Here is a 19,150-nt window from a genome sequence, read left to right as displayed (position 1 = left end):
ATCACAATGAATAGTCAAGTTTAAGGGCACTGAAATGGTGTGCCTTTCACCAGCTCCTACCAATGACACACTCAGCACCTCTCCGATGTCACTTGAGACCTTTGAGGATCAAGCAAGTCCAGTCTACGAACCTAAAACTCCTTAACGCCTTGAATTACAGAGTTTGGGCAGGGAATGGGTGATAGGGAACGGAACACTGTTCTGACGGATGGCTAACTATGTTCTTATTTATACTTTATAAAAGGAGACTGGAGTAGACACTTGCTGTCCAGGATTTTGAGGAACTTCCAGCGAAGGTGGGAACTGATGGTACCCATCTTGGCCACCACACTGGTGGAATCTGAATGGGAGTCAACACAGTAGAAAGCAGAGCCAAAAGGTGATGGGGGTGGGGTGGGGTCACATGTCTGCTGGCATTACTTGAATACTTGCCTCCAGGTGCCCCTGACCATAACTGGATACAGTTCAATTCTTAAGCCAATACATTTCCTTTTACTTAAGCCACATGGAAACAAACTTACGGTGTAGCAACCACAAAAGAGTCCTAATGTGGGGCTTAAAAATGTTTCCAACCCCCTTTGACTAGCGCCACCTCTTTCATATTCTCACCTTGAGTCAGCTTTTGAAATGCTCACTGAATCCATTTCTTCCTTGTTGCTCAGTGCTAGGGCCCTGATCCAAAGGCTCATCCTTCTTACAGTTTTATAGCTGGAAGAGATACCAATTAGCATCTAGCGCAGGGGATTCCCTACCCAGCTGCACATTATAGTCATGCTAGGTGCCTGTTAATATGCAAACTTCCACACCCCAGAGATTCCGAATCAGTGGGGCTTGGCAGAGATCCTGGAGCTTGCTTATTAACACAGTTGTACCACAACCACCCATAGTTCAGCTACAGCCAAGAACTAAAGATCTGAGCTGACCTGTCACCTCCCCTTTCTCTCCCAAACTCTCCCTCCAGGCACTCAGGAAAACCCACTCTATGCTCAGCTTTTCCTTAGGGAATTCTCTTCTCATCCTGACTTAATGAAAACATGGCCGCTTTGTGAGGATGCCACCCCCCCCAGCAGAACCTCCAAGTGGAGGCTGCTCTTCCTCCCCTGCCCTGGGAGCCCCCGGGGCAATAAGAGGACTGGTGTCCTCCTTGTTTCTCACTGCTACACCCAGACATGGCACGTGTCTTCAGAGTGAAGTCTGTGGATAAAAACTCTTCTACCTTCTCTTTCTTGCTGGCATCTCCCAGCTTCCTGAGACTTAGCTCCTCACTCACAGAATTCCTCCCCCCACCAATCCCTGCTAGCATTCTTGAGAACTTCACCCACTGTTCAGAAGATGCTTGAGCCTCCTGACCCTTGTGTTTCGTGACCTCCGCACCCACCACCTTTCCTTCTTTCTACCTGAGACACCCAGTGCTATGCTCACATCCTGGACCTTTACAACAAACTGTGTCTTCCGCCTGGAATATTCTTCCCTTTGCTCAGATCCTCCTTTTCTTTTAAACAGCAGGATGAGCTTCCCTGACTACCTCATCAAAGGAACACCCTCCCTTTTATTCTCTGTCACGGTTTTTGCTTATTTTCTTCCAAAATCTTATTTCAGCTGGTGGTTACAAATTCTTTCCTTTTAATTTATATCAAGGGCACATTATATACCATCAAAATAAGGCCATGTAAGTAAACAAAAAATCTCTATCTTTAAAAAAATGATCAGAATAGGGATGCCTGAGTGGCTCAGTCAGTTGTTAAGTCTCCGAATTCAGCTCAGGTCATGATCTCGCAGTTCATGGGTTTGAGACCCACGTCGGGCACTGTGCTGACAGCTCAGAGCCTAGAGCTTGCTTCCAGCTCTGTGTCTCCCTCTCTCTCTGCCCCTCCCCTGTTCGTGCTCTGTGTCTCTCAAAAATAAATAAAAATTAAAAAAATAAAAAAGATCAGGGGCACCTGGGTGGTTCAGTCGGTTAAGCGTCTGACTTCAGCTCAGGTCACGATCTCACGGTCCGTGAGTTCGAGCCCCGCGTCGGGCTCTGGGCTGATGGCTCAGAGCCTGGAGCCTGCTTCCGATTCTGTGTCTCCCTCTCTCTCTGCCCCTCCCCCACTCATGCCGTGTCTCTCTCTGTCTCAAAAATAAACAAACATTAAAAAAAAAAACTGATAATAAAAAAAATAAAAAAGATCAGAAAAAATACACAATGTACACTTCCAACTAAAAAATATAAAACAGATGTGTTGAAATATTAAAGTTGGTAAATGAAAAAGGATCTTGCCCTATATGACTGCTTTTTGCATGTTATATCCTGGTCTTTATTCCACTGAATACATATTTTCACAGCTATATTAATAGTATGCATTCAATTTTTTTTTGTTTTCAATTTTATATTCTATGTTTCTCTTCTGATTTTTATTCTTCTTGTCACTTTCTAAGTCTTTAGAACCATCATTTTCACTGCCTCTCTACTATTCCCTCCAACTAAAACACCATAGCTTATCAGCATTTCCCTTTTGTTGGGTGTTTCCAACTGTTCTGTCGTATTTAAAAAAAAAAAGTCTGGGGGCGCCTGGGTGGCTCAGTCGGTTAAGCGGCCGACTTCAGCTCAGGTCATGATCTCGCGGTCCATGAGTTCGAGCCCCGCGTCGGGCTCTGTGCTGACAGCTCAGAGCCTGGAGCCTGTTTCAGATTCTGTGTCTCCCTCTCTCTGACCCTCCCCCGTTCATGCTCTGTCTCTCTCTGTCTCAAAAATAAATAAACGTTAAAAAAAAAAAAAAAAAAAAAAAAAAAAAAAGTCTGGGGGCGCCTGGGTGGCTCAGTCGGTTAAGCGTCCGACTTCGGCTCAGGTCATGATCTCACGGTCTGTGAGTTCGAGCCCTGCGTCGGGCTCTGTGCTGACAGCTCAGAGCCTGGAGCCTGTTTCAGATTCTGTGTCTCCCTCTGTCTCTGACCCTCCCCCATTCATGCTCTGTCTCTCTCTGTCTCAAAAATAAATAAACATTAAAAAAAAAAAAAAAAAGTCTGACACTAAACATGTGTGTGCCAACAGACTGTTTTCTTCTTTTCATTATGTCCTTTGACCACATTCCCAGAAATGACATTAGTGGGTCATCATCCTATCAAGAATGTAGTAACCTTGACAGTTTCTCAAATTTACCCAAGAGTTATTAGAAAACACCATACCATGAGAAAAAACAACCCCCCCCAAATGTAACAAACACGATCCCCTACACCTCTGAGTATTTGTATGACATAATCATGGAGCCGACTGTGGAAACACGATGAGATGGGTTTGCATACGGCATCTGTGCCTCCAAATTCCGCATGTTCTAGAGGGTGATGCGTCAGTTACAATTATCATTAAGACACCGCATCAAATCACTTTGAGTCTGAGTGAGAAAGCTATTCCACTTCCGGCCCTTTTTCAACAATGTCAATGAGAGAGTCTCAACTTGGTGCCAACATGTCTTGAACAGCTTTCTAATGTTGCCTAATCCTCCCTTTCAACTAAAAAGACAGCAGAACTCAGATACAGAACCTTCAACGGCCAAGTTAGAAATGCGCAACGTTGTTTCATCTTCTCAGTGTCTCCTTTGATGATTATTTCTTATTTACATTACTGCCAACAATCCATGGCCGCGATAGAAAAGTTTCCCCTAAAATAAATACACTAAGAGGGTGCCTGGGCGGTTCAGTCAGTTAAGCACTCAACTCTTGATTTTGGCTCAGGTCATGATCTCACCGATGGTGAGCCTCACACTGGCTTCTGCCCTGAGGGCGGGGCCTGCTTAAGATTCTCTCTCTGCCCCTCCCCCACCTCTCTCTCAAAAATAAATGAATAAACTTAGAATGTGCAGAAATTAGAACCCTCACGCACTGCTCGTGGGGCTGTAAAATGGTGCAGCCACTTTGGAAAACAGTTCCCCAGTGCTGCAGAAGGCTATACGCAGAGCCACCATGTGACCTGACAATTCCAGTCCTACGTTATCTACCCTAGAGAAATGAGAACATACATCCACACGCAAACTTGTATACAAGGGTTCACAGCAGCATTATTCATAATAGCCAAAGAGTCTAACCCAAAAGTCCACCAACTGATGAATGGACAAATAGAAGGTGGCATATCCATAAAATGGAAAACGATTTGCCAATTAAAGGAATGAAGTGGTGACGTAACTATAGCATGGATGAACCTTAAACAAGTGTGAACCTTGCGGAAATACAGCAGACCGCATATTGATGATTCCATACACAGGAAAAGTCCACGAGAGGAAAATCCATACAGACATAAAGCAGATTAGTGGTTACCAGGGACTAGGGGAAGAGGCAAATGTGGACTGATTGCTTACTGGGTGCAGGGTTTCTTCTTTGGGTGAAGAACATATTCTGAAATTAGATGTGGTCCTGGTTGCACGACTCTGCAAAAAAACTAAAAAACCACTGTCTTGTACACCTCGAAAGGGTATTTGGATTGTATCGCTATCAAGCTATTAATTAAGTAAATAAATCACTGATGTTTAATGACAATTTTTTTTTTTTTTTTAATGTTTCAGGTTAGCAATGGTAGTAGAGCCATATTATAAGAATGATGGCTCTGATGCGGGATTGCCTGCAGTTTGGAAAACACTGCCTCAACTGTCCTGGCTTAACCCCTCCCTGTACAAACGAAAAATGATATTCAGAGAAGGCTCAGAGGGAGAGCTGCCTCACCAGCCCCACACTGTCCGAAGCGAGGTGTCTCCTTAATCGTTAAAAGTCTCAGGAGTGTGACTTAATTAAACTTCAATTTCTGGAGTGTATAAATAATGAAATACGGCACTTATGTGTAGCACTATTTACTTTGTAGCCTATTACTGCAAAACACACTGAATTATTAAAGCAAGTAATTGGTTGCACTCAGACCCTCTTTCCTGCTGTCTCTTGCTACCTCTCTTACCAGGGCTTCTCCTGAACTGACAAGCTAAATTAACTCAGATAAACCTGATGCTGTGATACAGACAAGCAGTGGAAGCTTCGCAGAAAATCCCAGTTCTTCAAAATACAGTCTGGGGCACAGGGGTGCCTCATCGATTGGGCATCCAACTTCTGCTCACATCATGATCTCGTGGTTTGTGGGTTCGAGTCTCTTGTCGGGCTTGGTGCTGACAGCTCAGAGCCTGGAGCCTGCTTTGGATTCTGTGTCTCCCTCTCTCTCTGCCTCTCCCTCACTGACATTCTGTCTCTCTGTGTCTCTCAAAAATAAGTAAATAAATAAACATTAGAAAGAAAAAAAATTTTAAATACAGTCTAAAACCGTGCTGTTGGTAACTTGTTTTAAGAGGGAAGGAAATATAGAAATATTTTGGGGGGAAAAAGGGCAGAAGATGAATTTGAAGAAATCACATGTAGGGGAAGAATAGATTCCCTCCCAAGCGGAATCCTTCCAGATGAAACCATAGCTATTTGGAACCTGCAGAAGGTCTGCAGATGAGGCCAGAGTGGCAGTTTAGAAGTGGAAACACCTCGATTCAGCCCCTGGAAGGAGTCTGGTAATGGGTAATTATATCCACGTTACATGTTGGCAGTGAGAGACACTAATAAAGTTCCCTGCAAACCACAGATCTGGGAACACGTTCGTCCCCTGACAAAAAATTTCCCTGCTGGAGCTGTGAGTACAGCCTTCACTTAGAAACCCAGACATGACGCTGAGGACCGTGCTAACAGTTAAATCACTTTTAATGACCCATGGTTTGGAGTTAAATCAAGTATCATTAATCTTCCACGATAGGCAGAGAAGCTGACGTTTGCCTTGAAGCCATGCTATTATACGAATAGTGTGTACACAGTGCCAAAAAACTGCTGGGGGGGGGGAGTGCATAATACAATTATTTGATAAGTATGCTCGATTACGAATAGCATATTTTTAGTTTGGATCACAATATCTAAAATATGGCTGTGCTCCTAAACAAAGTCTAGGTTCAAAACATAGGAGATGTTCAAAGCCTGAAGTTGTCAATCTTATCTATATGTCTATATGTGTGCGTGTCTGCTTTTAGAAACCCTTGGACACATATACCTCCTTTATGGTGAGTAAGTGGCAATGCAAGGATTCAGACTCAGGAAGCTGGACTTTGAAAAGCTGGAGCTTTTTTTTTTTTTTTTTTGAGATTCTCTCAAAAAATTATTTCATCATTATGCTCTATTTGGAGCTATACACCAGTGATCTAGAAAAGGAGCCTGCTTCGGGCAAATAAACCCTTTATCTGTACTCAGGGCTCGACACTCAGTGATCTGAGCTTGGATAGGATTTTAGACCCGATCCATGCACAGCCCCCCCGGGCAGGATGCTCAATGCACACCTTTACCAACTCTGCCTTCGTAACCCATGCATCCGCCATTACCTGACATCATGCACAAACGTATTTATACATATTCCTCTCCCTCTAAATATGTGATACTGCCTGGACTAATTCTCATTTCATTTGTTCCCCTTATGATTGTTTCTGACACACAAGAGATTCTATTTCTCCATCTCCCTCTTCTTTTCAAATTAAGCTGTTATTGAGATGGTAAAATATGAACTAGCAGTGCTAGTTTGAGATAAATAAATGGCTGGTGACATACGAGGGAAAAGAATGAGGATTACATATTCTGCAAACGGACACTTGTAGCCCATTTCCGAAAAAAGAACATGAAACACCAACTTAAGGGGAGGAGAAATGGTCTCTGCATTTAATTTTCATCCTCCTAGGCCTCAGGCCAATAAGGGATTTTTAATTTTTATAATTTATATATTTTAACTTATTTTGTAAGTTATAAAAGGAATGCAAACATTCATCACAGAAAAAATTTTAAATACAGACAAGCCAAAGGGGGGGGCACCATAATTCCAATTCCATAACCACTGTTAACATACAATGGAATAACCTTCCAGAGTTACATTCAATATATGTGAATGTGTATATATAACTATGTAAATACATTAAGACATTTTTAAGGGATAATTTTTATAGCCTATTTTTCCCTTACAAATACAAAAAATCTTTGAAAATAAAGAGAGACTTTATCAAAGGATCTCCTTCAAAGGGATTCTAGAAAGCAATCGAGTAGTTCAAATTGCAAGATCTGTTCCCAAGGACAGCATGGTGATAAGCAGTTTGACTTCAAAAGCACATGGGCCTGGCTTCAAATTCTTGGCTGCTCCATCTCGGGCAAATGCTTTAACCACCTCTAACCCTCAATTTCCACATCTGTAAAATGGGCATACTGATTATAGTGGACATCTGCTTCTGGTTTTGGTGTTTCTTACTAGCATCCATTTCCAAGAGTTTCTTTCTGATAAGAGAACCTTAATTGTCTTTTGGGGAAACCATTCCTTTTCTGCTCTCAGTCCATGAGGTTTGGAGGGGCTGATTCATCCACTCCCTAGGCAATGACATCAACAATCAGATATGCATGGGATCCATATCAGGTCAATAGAGGCAACTCTGGGACTCTCGTTGGACGAAGTTTTTCCTTTGGCAGTGACTGAAGGAGGAAAAGGTAAGCCCAGACCTGCTGGAATTCTCCAATGGAGAAACCCACGTGAGGGTGTGGCCACACAGAAGGCAGCAGAGATTGAAGACAGAGGCAAGATGGCTAGAAATCCGGGATATACCTGTAACCTTTGCACTTTACAGCTGTTTTGTTGTTGTTTTTTTTTTAAGTTTAAGAGAGTTTATTTATTTTTTTGACAGAGAGAGAAAGAATGTGAGTGGGGGAGGGTTGGCCGGAGGGAGGGAGGGGGAGAGAGAGAGAGAGAAAGAGAGAGAGAGAGGGAGAGAGAGAATGAATGAATCTCAAGCAGGCTCCAAGCTCCGTGCAGAGCCTGACTTGGGGCTCAAACCCACGACCCCAAGACCATGACCTGATCAGAAATCAACAGTCAGATGCTCAAGTGACTGAGCCATCCAAGGTGCCCATGCACTGATCCAGTAAACCCCCTTTTATGACTAAGTGGTATAAGCTGATGAGCTGAGACTCTAACTCTTGCAACAGAAAGTGTTCTGACCTATCCAGTAATAGTACCTCGTAGGCTTTTAGGAAGGTGAAATGAAATAATGCATGGAAGTGCTTCATACAGCAGCATGGCATATTTTAAGTCTTCATTAAATATTAGTTATTACCATCATTGTTATTATTAAATAACTTGAAATGTATAGGAAGCCTTTATTTTTCTCTATTTCAAATCCATGATAAAAACAGGCTAGGCAGAGCAGTAAAAAGCATATTACTTCAAGTATCAGTACTCTATCGTACTGCAGATCAGATTTGAAGTTTTTGTACACTTTTTAAACTCTAAATGTTTCTTCTAAAATGCCAATTTCCAATGTATTTCCAACTTCTCTTGTGTTTCTTCTAAGCCAGCAATTTGGGGGCCCGTGGGTAGTTCAGTCAGACTCTTGATTTCCACTCAGGTCATGATCCCAAGGTCGTGGGATTGAGCCCTGTGTTGAGCTCCAAGCTAAGCATGGAGCCTGCTTGAGAGTCCCTCTCTCTCTAAAAAGGAAAAAAAAAAAATAAATAAATAAAATAAGGCAGGAATTCCTAACAACCCATTCTCCCTGAGGGGTAAAATCTGATACTCGAACATCAGAGCTTGTTACTTTAAGGCTGGCAGCCAGACAGCTGAGGTCCTCGTGAGTCTCACCAAACTGGAGGGAGGAAAATGCAGAGCCTTTTCAAGCTCAACTGGAGAGGCAGGTCCCTTGAATAGCAGCGACAGTGGACAAAATTCTGCATTTGGGTGCCCTGAGAACAACCTCCTAATTTCCATGCACATGAACGTGAACGCTTCACTCACCCTCCACTTTTCTGAGCTGGCAAACAATAGCTCCCTGCCCTTGAGGAGACATCAAAGCTACAGAGAGCCACTATTCCAGGCTTGACACTCTCCAGATCAACAGTCCAACTGCCCGAGAGGCAGTCAAACCGATCCTCCCTAATCTACTCCTTCAGCTTCTACTGAGGATCAGAAGACTGGGGTTGGTGTATTATTTTTTTTAATGTTTATTTATGAGAGAGAGAGAGAGAGAGAGAGAGAGAGAGAGAATGAACATGAGCAGAGGAGAGGCAGAGACAAGGGGACAGAGGATCCAGGACTCGAACTCACGAACCACAAGATCGTGACCTGAGCCGAAGGCAGATGCTTAACCAATTGAGCCACCCAGGTGCCCCTGTATTATTTATCACATATGAAAGCTGAGTCTTGATTTCCTCAATTCATAATCCAAGAAAAGCCTGCCCTAATCTGCATCTGAGCCCCAGCTCCCGTTTGCTGAGAGTTTCTTGCATGCTACATACTGTGCCAGCATTCTACCTGTGATAGTTCATTTCATCATTGAACTTAGGAGAAAGCCATGATTTGCCAAGGAGGAATAATTCAAAGTTAGACTGCCAGTTAGCTGGGTCTAGTTAAGATTCAGTTCCTGACTAATAAACAACAGTGGATAATAACAGTACTTGGAACAATGAGTCATTTGTTGAGCAGCCACCACGAGCTAGCCCTGTGCTAGGTACTTTATGTACATTATTATTATCATTTTACCCTTTGGACTTCAGTTTCCTTCCCCGTGAAAAGGGGTCGTGTTCTCCATTGTCTCTTACTTAATGTAAAGCTTGGATTCTAAATTGTACCGTGATAAATTTCTACTAGACCATTTCAGTCTGTCTGTTGCCAAAAGAGGTTGGGGGGGGGGGGGGTGGCATGGGCAAACGTCAAAACATCACCTTCATATATATCAAAGTCACTCTTTGCTGGCACAAAATCAAAGAGTCCCAATAAAGGCATCAAGTCAAGAAATTCCTCTTTCCAGGGGCAATTTTTAGAATTTCATGATCTGGAATAAATCAAGTGCTGGGGAAGATTTGGAAAGGAACACAAAAGGAATTTCCTCTTCAACAGAAATCTCTTATTTTCTCTTTTCTAAGAAATATTTTAAATGGTAGTAAAATATATAACATATATAATTCTTTTATTTTCTTGCAGTGAGATAATGTGAAGGGAGGTATCTCCAAAGGGAAAAACAAAATCTGTTGTCAAATTTTCTTCCAAAGAATCTCATCTGTGAATGTGTATGGGGATAAGAGTCACTATAGCTACTATTTACTGAACTTAGTGAAGGTGTTAAAAGCAGTAGCTACGTATTGAAATTAGTCAGAACTCCTTGGTGGTAAGTGACAGAAACTCAATTCATGGATTCTAGGAAAGGGATGAAACAACATGGCCAGCAAGGGGCAGAAGCTGGCCTTGGGAACAACATTAGGCCTCGCCCCCCACCCCCATTGCTCTGTGTAGTTTCTCACTTCGGGTTCATGTACTCTCAGGGCACACCAGCTTTCTCCACATGGCAGAAACATGGCTGTCAATCCTGAATTTCATACCTTAGTCTTAGCCACTAGAAACAGTTTGCCATTATACTGTCTCTGCTCCAATTTTTTAAATCCCTAAGAAAGGGTCTAATTTGGCCCAAGAACCTATCTCTGAATCACCTGCCAACTGGGACAAGGTTGAAGGCACAAAATGGTTGCTCTATGGTGTGGTGGACATTCATTTCCTATGTGCTCCGTGCAACCATTCCCCTTTCTCTCCATCAACAGCAGCAGATTTTGATCTGAAGAACCATCTGGTTTGGGCAAGATGACTTTGGATAAAAATGCCAGAAACCTCAACTCCAAAGTATGTAACTAGAGGGCCCAAGACAGGGCAGGAGTCAGGATTCGCTGATTCTTGGACTCAGCGATGTCCTCAAGGATCCATATTCTCCTTTCTATTCTACTGCTCACAGTGATGGCTTCATCCTAAAGGTGCTGCTGCAAGAATTATGGTAGTAACTAGGACTATTCATTTCCTTGTCCATATCTAGCACATGGAGTCTTTCATCTAATAATATAAAATATGTCCATCGATTTGGTCAACTTGGGTCAGGTAACACCTGTGGACCAATAACCATTGCCAAGAAATGAATTTATTGAATGTTTTAGTCCTAGATACATGCAGTTCATACCATGAAAGTGGTGGGGCCTGGCGTAGACCATCTCCTGGAGGTATGTATGGTCCACCCACAAACTGCAAGGGGTGGGAGGAATGTAGGTTGGAGCCAATCATAAGATCTACCATATCACCTTCCCCAGGTGGTTTGGGTGGTCATGGCCTCATCTCTAACTCAGGTGTTGGGTTTTGCTCAGTTTCAGTCAAGTAGTCAATCCTATCCTACCCCTCCACTCCTTTCCAGTTCCTTCTCCATAACACAGGCATTTAAGCCAATCAAAGTCAATGAGATGCGAAAAAACTGGGGCTTGGGGAACCAAAAAAATTCTCTCTCCCCAACAGGTAAGGGAAGGAAGCTATAATGGTCCAGGTAGTAATGTTTAGCTTAACACAGAGATGGTTACACATGGAAATATGTATATGTGTAAAAAAGTAGGCTAGTATTAACACATACATGTTTTGATCTGTCAGCAGTGAGGGTCTAAAAGAAATGGTATCCCAGTAGCAACTAGCATGCCTCATACCCAGATCTTGGTTTCTAATACCAGGCTCCAATAAGAGGAATCAGGGCCCTTTGAAGAAATGGCTGATTCAAAAAATGAAGCAGAAAAATATACAAGACGAGCCTGGGGCATCCTGTAGGGCCAGAGAGTAAGGAAATGCTCAAAAAACTAGAAATGAAAACAAAAACCAAAAACACACCGATGGGATTATGTCAAAGAAGAACAGAGGCCAACTGTAAGAGCTCCTGATGGCCAATAAAGAAACAATTCCAGCAACAAAATAGTCCTACTGGCTTGTAACTCAAAGTATAAAATAAATATCCACAGGCTCATAGTGATATAATGACTAAATACATTAATAAATGGAGGAGAAGAATCAAATCTCCCCTGCAGGACAATTTCAAATAATTTATATAGATACTCTACCTTCAAGGAGGGAGAGAGAGCATCACTTCCCACTCTTCAGGTGTGTGGGCTGTGCAGAAACTTCCTTCTAAATTTCACAGTATGGAAAGGGAGTGGGGGGAAGGGCAAGCTGCCAGTAGAAAAACCTGAACAAACAAACACCACCTGTCCCAGGTGATGAAGGCCGATAATAGCAGTCATAAATCATGTCGATAGCATATACACTTGATATGATGTGATGGAAATGGTACTTTACCTCTCGGCTATCCTCCCAATAACCCATAACTTAGTACTATAATGAGTAAAGCATTACACACATTCCAATAGTGGGGCATCCTACAAAATATCTGACCTCGTCAAAACTCTCAAGGTCACCAAAAACAAGGAAAGTCTGAGAAACTGCCACAATAAAGAGGAGCCTAAGGACATATGACAACTACATGTCATGTGCTATCCTGGCTGGGATCCTGGAACAGAAAAGGGACATTCTATAAAAACTAAGGAAATGTAAAAAAAACGAAACACTAGTAATAATGTATACTATTAATTCATTAATTATAACAAATATACTACTGTAAGGTTTTAATGATGGAGGAAACTGGGTGCAGGGTATTGGGAAACCCTGTACTACTTTCTCAGTTTTTCTAAAAATCCCAAACTGCACTAACAATTAACATCTATTGGAGAGCCCATGTGGCTCAGTTGGTTAAATGTCCAACTCTTGATTTCTGCTCAGGTCATGATCTCAGGGTTCATGGGTTTGAGCCCTGCATAGGGCTCTGCACTGACAGCATGGAGCCTGCTTGGGATTTCTCTCTCCCTCTCTGCCCCTCCCCTGCTCATGCTCTGTCTCTCTCTGTCTCAAAAATAAGTAAAAACATTAAAAAGAAATAAACTTAAAAAAATTTTTTTTTAAGAAAAAAGAATCCCTCTCTTTTAAGGATTTTATAATTAAAGATCTTTATAATTAAAGATCCTCACTATGCTTCTCATTGTTCTTCACTATGAGATTATTTTGAACATTATTAAATATGTAATTTACTCATATAAGTAAAATCTTAGCATAATGCTGGCACAAGGTGGGTGCTGAATTCATTCATTAGGTCATTTGACAAATATGTATTGAGTACCTGCTAAGAGATCACTCTGTTCTAGGTGGCAAGGTGCAGTGATTAATAAGACATGAAGTGTACATTGTAGGAAAGGAGCAAATAAAATAGAATGATCATATAAAATGCATGCTATAAAACAACAACAACACGAACCAGGGTAAGGGTGTGGAGAATGGTGGGAAGGGTCCTTTTTTCTAGAGCAGCTGGGAAGACCCGTCTGAGAAGAAAACACGAAAGCATAGTTTGAAAGAAGGGAGCTAGCAACCCAAGGATGTGAGCAAAGAATATTCCAGCACAGAGAACAAGTAAAAAGTGCTGAGGCAGGAATGAGCTGAGGGTGTCTGAAGGCTAGTGTAGCTGAAGCAGAGTGGTAGAAAATGATGTCAGAGACCTAAATGGAGCTGAAATCAGACAAGGGCTTGAAGGCCGAACTAAGAAACTGAATTTTCTCACAGTGACAAGAAGTCTGTCACCGAAGGGCTTTCACCAGCAAAAGACCTGATGTGGTCTGCCATCTTTAACATTATCCCAGCAGCTGTACAGAAAACAAACTGTAGAGGGTGCTAGAGTGGAGGGATGCCAACCCGATCCTGTGCTGCTGTGGAGGTCCACGTGTAAAAGATGGTGGTTAGAAGCCAGTGGTAAGCATGGCAGCAGTAGAAAAGGTGAGAGTGGGGGTATTTTTTTTTTTTTTACTTTTTTTTGGGGTGGGGGGGTTATTTAGTTTGAGAGAAAGAATGCATGTGCACAAGTGGGGGAGGAGGAGGGGGAGAGAATCCCAAGCAGGCTCTGCACTTTCAGCACAGAACCCAACATGGGGTTCCATCTCACGAATCATGAGATCATGACCTGAGCCCAAATCAAGAGTTGGACACTTAACCGACTGAGCCCACCCAGGTGCCCCAAGAGGGGGCATATATTTTGAGATTGAACCAGAATGGCTTGCTGATCGATACAAGGTGGAATCATGGACCAATCCACAAAAATGAATGTGAACAGAATCAAGACTCAGCAGTACAGAATATCACAGACAGTACCTTCAACGTGTCGTGGGGCTACCAGACAATTATAGGATCGCTGCAGTGTTGGCATTTTGCTCTGTAACACCATGCTGCTTAAGTGAGACCTTTATTCAGGCTTGAACCCTCTGAGAAGACTTATCTCAGACACCAAAGGGAACCACAGGAAATGGTGTCTCTTGACGAGCGAGTAAACACACTTCCTCTCACTGGGGCAGCCGGGGCGGCTGCCAAGTGTAACGTGTTTCTCTATTGTCTCCCCGCCCCCATCCCTCCCAAATTCTGGGAGGGCACCAACTCCTTTCACCACTGTACAATGAGTGCCTGGTCCAGAATATACGTGCAATAAACATTTGCTGAATGCAGAATAAAATGGCAGGGGACCTCTGCAGAGTTTAGAGTAGTGTAGAAACCATATTTTAAGAGAGAAAACAGCAATATCCAGGCTAGTGCAAGAATAAAAAGAATAAAGTTCAGGAGAGGGTTGAGATTGAGTAATCAGTAAGGGTTCTAGGCTACAGCCAATAAATGAGAAACTGATTTTGCAAGAGATGGCACACAGGGCCTAGCAATAGCCATTGTTGGGATTTCACAGCTAAACTGGATGATCTCATCACGGGATCATCAAATGTCAGAGCTGGAAGAGATCTTGGAAAACTTTTGGATTGATGTGCTCAGTTCACAGATGAGGAAATTAAGGTGAAATGGCTTGGGGACTAGAACCCAATTTTCTGGCCTGGAGATGCCAAATTCTTTTCTACATTGCACTGATTAGCAGTGCTATTCAACTGCATTTAGCATATGTAGGCCCACAGAGGAGGTTTTCAGAAGCAAACTGGAGAGACAGTCGGCTAAAGTTTACTCTCCAGTAAAATTCTTTTTGGAATTCATTTCCATGAAAACCAAATCATCCCTCATGAGCAACTCTTCCTCTTATCATTCAGTGAAAATAAGGTAGCCCATCGTGATTCTCTTTTTGACATGGCTGCCAGGAAGCTTAAAGCTAAATTTAATACTTAATCCTCATAACAATGGTGGCTCAGTTTTTGACAAACAGTGCTTATTTCCTCCTCCTTTTTATGACTTTTCATTTTTTATGATGATTTCAATGGCCTTATTATATATGTTTTTTTTTACTGAAAGTCATCTCAAATTCTCTATGGAAGTCAGCCAGGTATAAATCACGAATAAACCAAAACAAAAGGAAGATTTCATTTCGCTTGTGTGCTTGGAACTGCTACTTAGATCGTGGTATCCATTTTCAAATCCCACCCCTGACCTAAAAGCTTAGACCTTACCTCCGGGCTTTATATTTATAGAGAGGAGAGGCCACCGCAGGACAGATTGCATACAAATGACTAGTTATAAAATTGTAGGGTCTGTCTGCTAACTAGGCAAGTCCCTGGAAACTTCTCTGAAATGAAAACAAGATGTGGAAGGAGAGGGCTATGTTTCCTGCGCTGACGTGGCAGAACTTCACTTCCAACAGTACCCTGGGGGAGGCAAGGCAGCCGGGTCCACGGATGGTCAGCAGGTGGTGGACTGTATCACATCCAACTGCAAGCTTGCTCTCACTACTCCCCAGGCCCGAGAAATGAGATCACGTAACCTTCATCTCTTCTGGATTCTAGCCACATAACGAGATTAAAGCACCCAATTTCTAAAAACACGAGGCTTTCTTTTCCCTCCCTAAAATGAAATTCCTTCTAAACCACAAAAATTTAACCCAAGCAGGATTAGGAAAGCAATAAAGGAGCCCATGCAGAGATCTTTCCTTTTGCTCCCTCAGTGTCTCAGAATCTTCTGTCGCCATTTCTGTCCAGGTAGTAAAAAAAAAAAAAAAAAAGTTATTACGTCCCAGAAAATGTCAACTTCTCCAGAGGACACTAGACTTTCATCTTTATGCATTTGAGCTTGAGACTTCTGGTGGCTTTTTTGTTTTCCACTCTGCCCTGAGTTTTTAAATTTTGTTCTATATTCCTATGGTGTTGGCCATGACTTCCATGATGATATAAGAGATATGTTCAAAAAGAAAAATGGCTTCAGGAGCTACTGCTGCTCATGGAAATAGTCCTTTCCTAAAACATCCATCTGGATTCTGTTCATGATCTCTTCCTAGTCAGAGCCAATTTGTTCAGATAGAGACAAGAAGATGCTGTCCCATGTTCCCAATACCTTGAAGAATGAGACCGCTGTAAAAATCTATGATGTTTCTTTAGAAAAATCTCAGAAAAACTTACGAAACACAGGCAAGACTAGTTAGCATAGGACATCAGCATAGCAGGTAAGAATGTACGGGGCCCAGGCTGCCTGAATCTTCATCCTTATCTATCACACGTGATCTATGAACCTTGAACAGGCAGCTAAACTGTGTGCATTACCTTCCTTAACTGTAAAATGGGGATGATATTAGTGCCTACTTCATAGAGCAGGCTCTCAAACGCTGGTGTGTGTTAGAAACAATAGGAGGGCTTGTTAGAACACGGATTACTGACCTCATCCCAAGGGGTTCTGATTTCATGGGACTAGGGTGGGGCCTGAGAATCTGCATTTCTAACAAGTCTCCAGGTGACACAGCTGCTGCTGGTTCAGACTGCACTTTGAGAACCACTGTCATAGGGTTGCCGTGTAGTTGACATGGTTAATATATGCACGGTATATGTCAACAATGACTATCTTTACATACCCCTGTGAGCACTGTACCTGGCAAAAGGTTATTAGCTATGTTAAATGGTGTCAATTATTATTGATGTAAAAGTTGTACCATCCACTACAAATCATAGTAAACTTGCAGTTGAACCTTAACATAATACATTCTAAGAAACCTCAGTTCCTAACAGATATAGCCTTAAAGTATGCATACATTCATAAAATGCCGTAAATGGCTCTAACGGCTTAAAAGCGACTCTGTAGATCATTGGGGTTTTTTTCCCCCTCTAAAACTTGTCACTACCCATCTGTACATTTATTATGAGGCAGAAGAGAAACAAAAGCTGACACAGCTACTTCTTGAGGTTTTGTGTCTTTTCTCTTACAGTAAAAGCGGCAAAACAGATTTAGTCATTACAGCCAAAAAGAATTCTTCAACTCAGTTCAAGTAATTAAGGAGCCCAGCACACGCAGACGCAGCAACAGCAGTTACAAACATCACCAGCTTCCAAAGGGCAGAGGAAACAGACTCGCTGCAAGGGGATTGTTAAAAAGCTCTCCACAACAAAGGAAATGAACGCAAATCCCTAACCTGGGGGCGGTCCAGCAACCCTGAGGACAAAGATAAAACGCTCCGATGAAAAGCTGTGGCGGGTTAAACTCCACGCAGAGAAAGAGAATATCAAACATAATGTCAAAGGTTAAGATGTTTTGCTTGTAAGACACTTGGACCGTACTTAAGTCTGAAACACAACGAGGAACAGGGAAACCATCACTCTATTTTGCCCGTGCCACGCCACGCTCCTTCCAAGAAGAAAACTTTTTAATAAACTTAGGTCGAGTGCCTCTTCTGTTCTAAGCACAGGGCGATTCAAGGTTCAATGAGAGGCAGCTAGTCTTTGGTAAACATCTAACTTTTCCAACTCAGTTACATCTAAGTTTTTGGTATATATATAAAAAAAAAAAAATCCTCCAGTGAAACATGAGAATTAGATAAAGCATTCTTGCATCGTGATGGCTTTTGAAAGATTAAACAAAGGGCGCACGTTTGCAAGAATGCAAACACACGCCTTGCCCTGACTGTTAAGAAATGTAATATATAAGCCACCCTCCCTGACACTTCTCTTTCAAAAATGTACGTGATCAACAGCACTGGGCTGTCAACAGGACTCCACGAAGGTGGCTCTTACTTTCCAGCGGAGCAAGAAACAGAAGTGGGCAGCCCGCGGGTGAACTTGGGAGTCCGTCCCTCCAGCCCAAAGCCTCCCCTGGACTCGGCACCGGCTGAGGGAGTGAGACACGGGTCCCAGAGGGGATTCTGGGGCTGCCACGACTCACCTCGCCAACTTCTCCAGGCTCGCGGCGCCCCGGCGGCCGGCTCGGGGGCGCGGACGCGGAGGCCGGCGCCGCCGAGCGCGCGGACCGGCCCCCGGGAAGGCGCCCGGGCCCGGGAGGCGCGCGGGGGCCGACGCGGGGTGGCGCTGCGGGGCGGACGCGGGGCGCGCGGGCGGCGCGGGGGGCTCGGCGCGGCTGGCGCGCAGAGACAGCAGCGCGAGCAGCAGCGCGGCCAGCGCGAGCAGGAGCAGCGCCGCCGCCTTGCTGCGGAGCTTCATGGTGCGGCGCGGCGGCGGCGGCCCCCGGGCGGCGCGGCCCCTCTGCGCATCGCTGCGCGCCGGGCGGCTGCGGTGGGGCCAGCGCAGTAGAGCGGGGCGGCCGCCTCCTCTGCCCGCCCGCCGGGGACTGGGGTCCGGGCGGCCGGCCGGCGGGCGGGCGACGAAGGAGGAGGAGGACGAGGAGGGGGCGGGAGGGAAGGAGGAGGCGCGAGCGGGGCTCGAGGAGGAGCGGCCCGCGTCTACCGTACTGTGTGGAGTAGCCGCCCGTCCACCCACCCGGCAGCAGCCGGGAGACTGGCGCTTCGGATTCAGGTAGGGCAGCCTCAATACCTCTTCATTCATTCATTCATTCATTCATTCATTCATTCATTCATTCATTCTTTAATTCATCCTTCCATCTACTCGTCCATCCATCCATCCATCCATCCATTCATTCCCTCCCTAACCATTCCATTTCCTCCCTCATTCGGTCACTCACTTACCCTCCGGTTGCATCTCATTATTGTATGCATTCTCCCCATCATTTATTTTTATCCGTCTTTCCACACACCCGTGCACCTATTTATACACTTCCATTCAGGCAGGGGCATCTCTGTTCTGTTTGCCCAATGCAGGGCCTGGCACTTGGTGGATATCTGTTGGACCAAATCACTCCAGGTCCACATAGTCTAAAGAAGTCATAGAAAAAATTTCAAAGTCTGGGTTTAAAATCTGACTCAGTCTCCTACTGGCTTAGTGATCCTGAGCAAGTGGCACAATTAGAACCTTCATGTCCTTACATGCAAACTGGGAATGATAATACTGCTCTCCACAGCGGCAGTATTATCATTAAATTTAAAAACACATTCAAAGAAAC

At 43.7% G+C, this 19,150-nt stretch overlaps 1 protein-coding gene across 1 annotated transcript in view; it reads right to left on the bottom strand.

Moving 5' to 3' along the window:
- The window catches only part of GXYLT2 (glucoside xylosyltransferase 2), a 102,779-nt gene extending 84,328 nt beyond the window's left edge, over nucleotides 1-18,451 (bottom strand). The window contains exon 1 of the mRNA XM_060631564.3: nucleotides 18,020-18,451. Within this exon, the coding sequence (XP_060487547.2) occupies nucleotides 18,020-18,294 (275 nt within the window). The 5' untranslated portion in view covers nucleotides 18,295-18,451. The remainder of the gene's footprint in view (nucleotides 1-18,019) is intronic.
- Between the last annotated feature and the right edge of the window lie 699 nt (nucleotides 18,452-19,150).

This window comes from Panthera onca, chromosome A2 (assembly GCF_046562875.1).
Source record: "Panthera onca isolate mPanOnc1 chromosome A2, mPanOnc1 haplotype 2, whole genome shotgun sequence".
Lineage (NCBI taxonomy): Eukaryota > Metazoa > Chordata > Mammalia > Carnivora > Felidae > Panthera > Panthera onca.
Note: the sequence above shows the minus strand (reverse complement) of the source record. Positions and strands in the feature narration are given on the sequence as shown.